The sequence below is a fragment of the Chrysochloris asiatica genome, unplaced genomic scaffold (genome assembly GCF_000296735.1).
Source record: "Chrysochloris asiatica unplaced genomic scaffold, ChrAsi1.0 scaffold00101, whole genome shotgun sequence".
NCBI classification, from domain to species: domain Eukaryota; kingdom Metazoa; phylum Chordata; class Mammalia; order Afrosoricida; family Chrysochloridae; genus Chrysochloris; species Chrysochloris asiatica.
Window position 1 is genome coordinate 8,264,478 of NW_006408619.1, and position 11,007 is coordinate 8,275,484.

The following is an 11,007-nucleotide window of genomic DNA, read 5'->3' on the forward strand; positions in this document are numbered from 1 at the left end:
AGTGCTCCTTGGAGGCCAGGATGGCCAAACTTCATCTCTCATACTTCGGACATACTGTCAGGAGGGACCAGTTGCTGGAGAAGGATATCATGTTTGGTAAATTGGAGGGTCAGAGAAAAAGAGGATGACCCCCAGCGAGATGGACTGACAAATGGCAACATCAGTGGGCTCAAGCATGGCAACAATTGTGAGGTTGGCTTGGGCAGTGTTTCATTCTGCTGTGCATAAGGTCGCTATGAGTCAGTACCCACTCGATGGCACCTAACAACAAGTTTTTGCAGGACCAGAAAGCCTCATCTTTCTCCTGCAGAACAACTGGCAGGCTCGAACTGCTGGCCTTGTGGTTAACAGCCTGATGTGTAGCCCACCTTGCCACCAGCGCTATTAGCAGTGAAGCATACTCTTGTAACTTTTGGGTACCACTCTGTTGGTTTGGTTTTTAGAATACCGCTAGGAAGTCTAATAAGGCTGAGCCAGTAAAGATGGTTTGTTGTTGTTATTGGGCCACTGGTTCAAGGAGAGTTCAGCTGACTCCACCTGATAGGCCAGATCTGGCCAGTTCCTGATTATTTTTATAAAGTTTGACTGGAACGTAGTCACACTCATTTGTGCATATGTAATCCTAGTGTGGCGCTGCGGGTTAGTGCACTGGACTGCAAAGTCAGTTTGAAGCGCAAGGTCGGCGGTTAAAGCTCACCATCTGCTCCTCAGAAACCCTATACAAGGTAGTTATGGGTCGAAACCGAATCTACAGCAATTAACAACAACAACAATCTCTGGTTGTTTTTGCAACGACAGGGTTGAGTTGTGACAGAGACCATATGACTGACAAGGCCTAAAACATCTGGCCCTTTATAGCAAAGCTTTGCTGACCTCTGCTTTAGAGTCCACTGGAATTTTTTATATACGTAGTGATGAGACAGTTGGGCATCCCGACGGGGTCTGTGGGTGAAGAAACATGAGGTGGAGATGCAGCTATAATTTTAAGTTACGTAAAGAATAACCTATGGCGGACTTGAAATAGTCATGATGATACTGGAAGGGACAAGGGGAAGGTGGGATGTGTGTATTAAATTATCTTTTTGCATAGCAAAAAGTCACTGTTGTTGTTAAGTGCTGTCAAGTTGGTTCCGACTCATAGCGACCCTGTAAAGGGTTTCTGAGGAGCGGGTGGTGGGTTTGAACTGCCAGCCTTGTGGTTCGAAGTCCAGTGCTGATCCAGAAAATCCTAGCTATGTCTAAGATTGACAGGTCAAGAAATAGCTGTCCATCCTGAGCACCATCCAGAACCTTCTGAGGTGGGACATTCCCATTAGCAAGGACAAGCAGACCAGCCTGGAACAGCTAGAGCAACAGAAGATTCATCTTCAAACAAAGATCATCAGGAAAAACCCAAAACAAAAATGTCAGCATGACTAGATACTACAAGAAACAGCAAGTTGTTCGTCAGGAAGCCATCAAGGCCAGCAATCAAGTCCCTTCAGGACAAACCCCCTCTAAGACTGAAACTCAAAGGGAACATGGGCATGCATGTAAGCTTGCTGGTGACCACATTGGTCTGCTGGTGAGTGGAAGAGGGGGAAAGGCAGCAATGAAGAAATAGACTGAATTCAACCGCATTCCATCGACTCCTGTTGACCTGAAGATGAGAGAGAGAAGAGGAAGGGCTGGTTGGTCCAAAGTGTGGTGAGACCTGGGACACTTGAGCCCATGGGCAAGGACATAAGCCACGGAGGGCTAGAGCTGAGCGTGAAGCATCCAGCTGATATGAAGTGAGGGGAGATGCACAAAACGCCCAAACTTGCAGTTAGTACCTACCTGTTTGACCTAGTGTCAATGGCTTGATAATCAGAACTCAACTAGAGGAAGATAAAAAAATTTTGATAAAGGAAATGAGGGTAAATTACTACAATTTGATGAACCTGACCTATACTCATGGAGGTAGTAACTCTAAATACCAACGGAGAGGGAAGGAATCTTCACATCAAGTATCAATGCTATCCCATCTGTACACATGGCAGATAGGGACAGGCAACTTAGACATTGGCTACCCAAAATGAGGGGGCGATAAAGTCATGAAGTGACAAGCTTACAAGGTTTCAGGAGGGAATTTAGTTCAAGACTGTGTTGGGGAAGACAGAGTCCCTACTGAATAGTTTTCATCTTGTCTAGATGGGTCTGGTTAAAAGAGATGGGGATAAGATTCTTATGATTCAATAGTGAATAATTGTTATCATGACTAATTAAGACTGTCACAATTGTAAAGGTAGACGTTTTGTAGCAAAAACAGGTGAGTGGTTAATCTTACAGTCCAGAAACAGGACCCTAGGACCACCAAGGGAGAAGAGGAGAAGAGGAATGTGAGACCTTATCCAGAGAAGCAGCAACACCAGAGATGGATGCAGAGATGTGGACATGGAGAGGGGGAGCAGCTGAGGACTCTAGATTAATGGGAAGAGACGGGCTAAGAGCTGATGGCCAGGAGGCTGACTTGTAGAATGTGCTCTTTAAAGGTGTAAATTGTTATATATGTCTGAGTGTTTTAAATTTTAAAAAAAGAGCTAAAGTGAATAGAGAGAAATACTGTTAACTGATGGTACATGGAGGGGATTATAATCATTGTAACGAAACAAGGTGTATGATTTATTGAATGTAAAATGATGATCTGCCCTGTAAACTTTCACTCCATTCACAATAAAAACTTTAAAAAAAAAGAAAAGCCATCCTGGTGTTTACAGATGCGGCGGTAGTTTCCAGAAGAATCGCGAAGGAAGGGAAAGAAACAGTTACCCTCACAGAGCAAGTGTAGGGCAGAGGCTGCTGCTGTTTTCCTGTAAATTCTGTGCTGTGCTTTTTCTCTGCCTTTTTTAACCATGTGATGTATTTCTTTGATTCAAAATAGTAAGGCAATTTAAAATTTTTTTTTTCTTCTAATTGCAGCATTTACCCTCCAATTCCAGGACAAGAGAGCTCTCTGAGGTGGGCAGGAAAGAAGTTTGAGGAGATCCCAATCGCACACATTAAGGCATCCTACAATAAGTAAGCCAGCAGTGACTCTTTCTCCTTCCCAGGGGAGGGAGGGGGGCGTGGGGATGGTGCCTATCAAGGCTGAAAGTGCTAATAATGAGAGAACTCCACTCCCACCCTATCTTGTTTGGGAAACCCACCTTCATGCTTTTTTGAGTATTTTTGCATTCCATAAAAATAAGAACTAGGTTGGGAGTATCCTATTTAAACGATGGATTTGCTTTCCTTGGGAATAATACAAAGGGGCTTCAAAAAATTCATGAGCAAATTGCATTCGTTTTCATTCCATTTTTGCACGAACATTTTGAAGCCCTTGGTATTTCCTAGCCCTGCTCCAGAACTGGCGAAGGTGTGTCTTAGAGCCAGGTGCCCCTTCATACAGGTGCTCAGTAAGTATTACTGAGTACTGAACACGGGGGGCGGGGACAGGTAAGTAAGGTGCCAGGTACAACTTAGGAATGTGAGATTTGTTACAAGCTAACCAGAATGCCAACCTCCAAATAAACGTCACTGGACTGTACTCGCCCTGGCCCCTGAACTGGCCTCAGCTCTGTAGTGCTGACTGGAAATGGTGAGTTTAAACCAATGCCCAGACTGAGAGACTTTCCAGTGGGCTTGGGGAGGGCTTCCAATCAAGGCCCAGCAGTGGGCATATACTGACGTTAGTGACCACTCTGTAGGTCAGCCCCACTTGGAAGCAGGGTCAGTGTTTGGTCACAGAGGTCCATGAACAATTTAGTGAACAATATAGACTTTGGCAGCACAGGTGAAATGCTACAGGGAGGGCCTCCAAAAGCGTCCATCAGAGATGGTCAGAGGGAAAGCCACTGGGCTGCTTTCTCCTCCGTTCTCACACTGACGAGGCAGTGGGCTGGCTCTTTCCACCTTGAACAGTAACCGCGTCCTCTGTGTCCTCCTTCCCTCCCAGCACCCAGATCCAGGTGGTGTCTGCCACGCACCAGCCACTGGCCCGGGCTTCCTGCGGCACAGAGGGGTTTCGAAATGCCAAGAAGGGCACGGGCGTTGCGGCTCAGACCACAGGCATCGCCGCTGCAGCAGTAAGTGACGTCCTTCTGGCGCATTCTGCTCGCTGCCTGACTGATGACTCACTAAGCTGGCATTCAGAGGCAGCGGGTATTTACAACCAGTGTTAGATGCCCTGACAGTACTGGCTGAAGGAGGTGTATGTGAAAATGCTGCTCTCGTCTCTCTCATGGCTTCATCAGAGGTGAAGTGCACAGTGGTTCATTCCAGGAGACAGCAGAGTCAGGGCCCTGGAGGCTTAGGAACCACAGCCCTCTCTTTATTAAAGCTGGTGGGGTTGGGAGGGTGGGGATGGCCTCTGTATGGAGAGGATGTGGTCTGGGGAAGGCTCATTACCAGTTGGAGTGAGAACTGTTACAGACCTTTCTAGAAGCTAGTTAACAGCATCTGCTACTGGTGTGTTTATTGGTGGTTGGTTATGTGCCGTGGAGTCGGTTTCGACAAATAGCGACCCTGTACAGGGTTTCCGAGGCTGTAAATCTTTACGGGAGCAGAACGCCTCATCTTTCTCCCCAGAACAGCTGCTAGTTTCGAACTTCTGACTTTGCGGTTTGCAGCCCAATTCATAACCATTCTGCTACTACACAGAGTTCCTATGTTTACTGAGCATCTACTATGTGCCAGGCTCTAATCCTCAAACCAAACCTCACATTGACGCTACAGGACAGAGGGGAGCTGTCATACAGGGTTTCCAGGGCTCTCGATCTTTACAGAAGTAGACTGTTACTGCAATTTTCTCCCACAGAGCGGCTAGTGAGTTCGAACCACCCACCTTTTAACCAGCAGCTGAGCACTAAGTCACTGCCAACAGAGCTCCTTGTCACCCTCAGGGTAATTCACATTTTTACAGGGCTTCAAGCCAGTTCACTCATGGAGACGAAGCAAAACAGGAACTGACCTGAATCTGTAAACTCTGGGTGAACTGGGATAACACCCTGCTAGAAACATCACATCCCTCTTAGAAACCCAGGCGACATGCACATTGCATTGTACCGAAATCTCTTGACAGCAACAGTGCTCTGCTCAGTGGTGGCCGGTCACACTGCTGTGACTGGGGCCCTCTGTCCACCATCCTGGGCACAGTCCTTGTGAGTCTCCCATTCCACGGCTGCGACCTAGAATTTCCCAGTCCAGTGGGTCATTCTGCTTCACCCACATTGTTTTAATTTGGTTCTCTGCCCATTTCACCTCCTCAGTCATGGCTGAAGGGATCGAACTAGCTTGAAGCTCTGCATTTTCAAGAGCCCGCTGATAATCAGCATTTGTGTCTTATTTAGAGTCCTGTTCCGTCCTCTGATCGGAGCCCAGATCTTCCTGGGACCAAAGTCCTATAGCTCAAGCCTCACAAACACTCCTCCTCTGCCAAACGGGAGCGCTTCCTGGGGGATTACCCGGGCCTTGGAGCAAAGCTCAGTGTCCCCAAGTGCAGCTACATGTTAACAGGCATCAACTGAAGTGTCTAAAGGACACTTTAACAATGGACAGATTATATATGACTGCGGGTTAATGTGCTGGACTGCAGAGTCGGTTTGAACCACAAGGTCAGCAGTTCAAGCTCACCAGGTGCTCCCCAGAAATCCTATACAGGGTTGCTATGGGTCAGAATGGACTCGACAGCAGTTAACAACAACAGTGGATAGATTATATATGACTAAAGGAGATATATGTGACCAAAGAGCTCTGGTAGCATAGTGGTTACGAATCGGCCTGCAAACTGCAAGGTCAGCAATTCAAAACTACCAGCTGTTCCATGGGAGAAAGATGAGGCTTTCTGCTCTTGTAAAGATTTACAGTCTCGGAAACCCTGTACAGGGTCGCTATGAGTCGGAACCAACTCCACGGCACATAACAACAAAGGAGATATATCCATGGTCATGGTGGGTTATTTGTGAATTCTATGCAATTTTTAGACTTCTTTATAATCAAGAACATATTAAACTACAAGGATTTAAATGTTAAGAACACTCTAACTGGGTATTTAGGCGCATTCTTGATGTCCACCTCCTGACCCTGGAATTCTGCGTTTCTCCACCTGGGAAAGGCCTGAGCAGGATTTAGGATTCTCCATTAGGTGGCAGTGCTGTGTGGGCTACAACCTGGAAACCACTGCCGAGGAGTCCACTCAGACTCTGACCCTGGGTGGGGTTCCCGAGGATGTAAATCTTTACCTGCGTAGACAGCCTCATCTTTCTCCCGTGTGGCAGCTGGTAGGTTTGAACTGCTGGCTCTGTGGTTAGCAGTCCAGTGCTTATCCTACAGTGCCACCCATGATTCCGAAAAGGCTTACTGATAACCCACTGCCCTTGAGCTGGTCAGCTGTGCTCTGCGCAGACTCACAGGCCCTCACGTGGATAGCCATGGTCCGCCATGTGCTCGGTGGCTGATTTCTCAGAAGTAGATCACCAGACCTTCCTTGTGAAATGACTCAGTGGGCTCAGACCTCCAGCCTTTTAGTCAACAGCCATTAAATGTTTGCACTCCCCAGTCGACTGTAATTCTCTGATCCCCACATTGTGGCCATCTGTCCTTCCTTCTCTGTCTGTCTGCCTGTCTGTCTGTGTATCTGTAGGTATGCATGTGCCATCTCTCTGGGGCTTGTAACCTGTTATTCCCGGTGGCAACAGCCAGACATTTGGCTAAGTGGCTCTCTCTGGGGACACTAACCAATTGCTGTTTCTCTCTAGAAAGCCACAGGAAAGGGTGTGACCCACATTCGAGTTGTAGTGAAAGGCCTGGGGCCAGGGCGCCTGGTGAGTACCCAGGATTCTCTGCAGTGTGTGTGCTTTCTTCTTTAGTCCAGAGAGAAATGGGGCTCCCCCAGGAAGGGGAAACGTACCCTGTCATAGGCCATCCTGCTGGCTTGGAGCTTCTCTTGTTCCTATAACCGCTTAGCTTTCCAGGGCAGACCCTAATGGTTCCGTGTTGTCTGTCAGACACTCCCTGAGCGCCTGCTGTGTGCTGGCCCCTGGAATGTGAGGGGGTTCTGGGGGACCCACACCAGTGAGGGCAGTTACAGGGAGGGAGGGAGGGTGCTGCAGGAGGAGGAAACAGCGTGTGTTGTTGTCGGTTGCTACGGAGTCGGTTGTGACTCACGGCATCCCCATGTGTGCAGAGAGCTTTTCTCCTTGACTGTGACCTTGTTTTCAAGGCTGTGACCTTTCAGACACAGACCACGAGCCCTAAAGCGCCTTTTAGCCAATAGTCCAGCATTTCACCCAGGGACCACAGCATCAGTAAAGTTTCTAAAGGGTGAGACTAGGGTGTGCCATGGCCATAGTCGTTTTGGTTCCTGGACCATGGAGCTCAGGATGGAAAGTGCCTGATGTGATGGGACAGGTGGGCTGCAGAGAAGCCGATGGTGGGTTTGAGTGGTGACCGTTGTACGCCGCACACCGGCATTCCCAGAGCCCTGTCCTCTGCTCTTTCCAGGCCGCCATCAAGGGGCTGACCATGGGGGGCCTGGAGGTGATCTCCATCACAGACAACACCCCCATCCCACACAACGGCTGCCGCCCCCGCAAGGCTCGGAGGCTGTGAGGGAAGGAGGCAGTGAGAGCCTGGCTTCCATTCTGCGTGGAGCGGGACCTCCCCGAGCCCGGTGCCCCAGCCATCTCCAGGGGATCCGGTCCCGTAGTAAGGAGAGAGCTCCACCTTCTTACACAGCGGCCTTCATTCACCTCTTCACGTGAGATCAGTGTCCTAGACGGGAGGTCAGACCTGTTACGGACAGGACACAGAGCAACAGAGACATGTGGCCCAGGCGCCAACCAGTAACGCTGCCTCTGCTCCAGAAAAAATAATCATAATAAAAGCATGTCTCTACCACCAGTACTGACTTGTGATGTGAGTCTTTGCTTCTAGAGTCAGGAACAGTAATCCCTCCTCCTGAAAAAGACCGTGAGTTGAGGCGAGATGCAGGTGGAAAGGTAAAAGGCGAATGTGCTGCTCCCCAGACACCTTCCCTTCAATTTTCCGTTTTTCTTTTGTTGTTCTTGAGCCAATTTCCAGAGCGCAAGAGAGTAGTTTAGTAACAACTTGGAATTCGGCCACAGATCGGAGTGGTGGTCCTCCTACCTCTCTGGTGCATTCCAGTGTCCATTTCATCGTTAGTGGGCATGTTGAAACCTACCCCAACTCTGCAGGATGGTCCTCCAGTGCAGATTCCACAGAGCTACGTCGTCGTCATCTGTCACATACTCAGTGGTCTCCAACGGTTCCAGGGCCAAGACTGTGTGCCCCTAAACAGGAAAGGTTAGAAACGTATAAAACTGAGGACTCTCTAGGAAATAGGGTGGACTAGGGAGGGGAGGCAAGTATAGTGCACAGCCCAGATACTAAATAAGCTTAAATCTGTGTCAGTGTAAGATACCATCTTCCAGAAACAACAGAAAATAAAAAATGCACACACCTTACACACAAAGACAGAAACAGATTTAAAGTTAAAGAATGGATAAAATGTACCAAGCTAATTGCAATAAAAAATGAGCAGGAGTGGCAATACTAATCTCTGATAAAATAAAAGTTTAAGGCAAAAACCAGCATAAGAGATAAAGGACATTAATTATCTCATGATTGAAGGGTCAATAGAACAAGATGACATAACCGTAAATAAATAGCTACACTTCCATGAAAGAGCCCCAAAATATATAAAGCAAACCCTAATAGAATTGCATCCTGGTGTGGCTCTGTGGGTTAATGCGCCAGACTGCAAAGCTGTTTGAAATGCACGGTTGGTGGTTCAAGCTCACCAGCTGCTCCTTGGAAACCCTATACAAGGTTGCTATGGGTTGGAACCGACTCGATGGCACTTCACAACAATAGAATTGAAGACAGAAATGGACAAATCTATAATTATAGTGGGACATTTTAATGCACCACTTTCAAAAAAGGATAGAACAACCAGAAAGAAACGACAAAACCCCCACACTTGGAGATAATACCCACTTGACCTGGCTTCAGTGACTGGATGATCAGAGCTCAACCAGAAGAAAGAAGAGGGAAAAAAAGTATTCTGATAACAATTTGATGAACTTGACCTACACCTATGGAAGCAGTAGCTCCAAAGAGGGAACAAGTCCTTACAGCAAGAATCATTCCCACCCCCTCCACATACAGCGTAGACAGGGATGGGCAACTTGGACACTGGCTACCCAAAATGGGGCGGGGGAGCTACAAAGACAAGAAGTGACTGGCTTACAAGCTTTCAAGAGGGAAACTCCAGTGAGTAGTATCCAATCTGTCTAGGCGGGGCTGATGAAATGAAATGCAGATGGGTCTCTTGTGATATGATAGTGAATAATTATTATCAGGATTGATTGTGAGGGTTAGAAATGTAAATGTTTTATAGCAAGGAGGGGAGTGATTAACTTTCCAGTCTAGGTGCGGCAGTCCCTAGGACCATTAACGGAGAAGATCTGAGTGTGGGACACTACTCAGAGAAGCAGTGATGCCTGAGATGGAGGCAAAGATGATGACATGGAGCGATGGAGCAGCTGGGACTTGAGATCCAGAGAGGGAGAGGGGCTGTGTGCTGAAGACTGGGGGTGGGGGAGGGTAGTGTAGGGAGCAGGCTTGTAGGGTATACCCTTTGGTTGGTTGATGATACATGGAAGAGATTGTAACCATGACAATGAGACGATAGATGATGGAATGAATGTAAAACTAATGTTCTCCCATGTAAACTATCACATAATTCACAATAAAACGTTTAAAAAACACAAAAACTCGACAAAGACACAGGAACTAAACAACACAGTCAACCATCTTGACCTCATAGATGTGTACAGAGCATTCAACCCAACCACAGCACAATACATATTCTTTTCCAGGGCACATGGAACATTCTCCAGAATAGACCATGTATTGGGCCACAAAGCAAACCTCCATAAATTTACAAACATCAAAATACTACAAAGCATCTACTTAGACCACAATGCTATAAAATTAGCAATCAACAATAGGAAGACCAAGAAAATATAGTCACACACATGGAAACACAAAAACACCCTGCATAAAAGCTACTGGGTAGTAGGTCAAATAAAAGGTGAATTCACAAAATTCCTAGAAACAAATGAGAATGAAATTCAACATACCAAAATCTCTGGAACACAGCGAAATAATACAGTGCAGAGTAGTCTGAGGCAGAAAACCCAAACAGCCATCAGTGGGGCATTGGGGACACGGGCAGCCTTTAGGGGCAGAAGGCAAAGCTGTAGCGGCCAGACGAGAAAGACCCCAACTCGGACAAGGCCCAGGGAACCAGCACCCCCGGAAGATTAGAAAGGGTGCTTCCTGTACTGGAAAGCCCCCTGTGTCTGGAGCTGCCACCTGGAGGGCCTGCTGGCCAAGGGAGAGGGAGCAGGAGTTCTGCTAAGGAAGACAGGGCTAGAGAAAGGGGAAAGGCCATGAACTCAAATTTGATTTAGAAGAACTTCTCCCCTCTCTCTCCTCTTGAGCAGCACCCGTGAAGGTTAATCTGAGACCAGAGACTAAGGAAACCCATCTGAAGGCTGTTTGTGTTAAAGCCACTGCTGGTAGGACTGTCACTCCATAAAGTAATGTAAATCCATTCCCGTCCAGTCAATTCTGACCCCTAGTGAGCCTACAGGACAGAGTAGACCTGCCACATAGGGTTTCCAAGGTGTGGCGCTGCACGTTAATGCACTGGACTGCAAGGTCGGCGGTTCAAGCTCACCAGTCGCTCCTCAGAAACCCAATACAGGGTCGCTATGAGTCAGAACCGACTCGACGGCACTTCACAACAATGATCGTTACTCAAGTAGACTGCGACATCTTTCTCCGACAAAGTGGCTGGTGGGTTCAAACCACCAGCCTTTTAGGTCACAGTTCACAGCCAAGTGCCTAACCACTGTGTCACCCGGGGCTCCTTAAACATTAACACAATGGATTAAAAACATTGGGCTCTTGAGAATTGCT

The 11,007-nt window shown here is 47.6% G+C and overlaps 1 protein-coding gene across 1 annotated transcript in view; it reads left to right on the forward strand.

Annotated features, from left to right (window-relative positions):
- The window catches only part of MRPS11 (mitochondrial ribosomal protein S11), a 10,465-nt gene extending 2,857 nt beyond the window's left edge, over positions 1–7,608 (forward strand). Inside the window, exons 3-6 of the mRNA XM_006867122.1 lie at positions 2,941–3,039; positions 3,956–4,085; positions 6,756–6,821; positions 7,501–7,608. Of these exons, the coding sequence (XP_006867184.1) occupies positions 2,941–3,039; positions 3,956–4,085; positions 6,756–6,821; positions 7,501–7,608 (403 nt within the window). The remainder of the gene's footprint in view (positions 1–2,940; positions 3,040–3,955; positions 4,086–6,755; positions 6,822–7,500) is intronic.
- Positions 7,609–11,007: the final 3,399 nt, after the last annotated feature.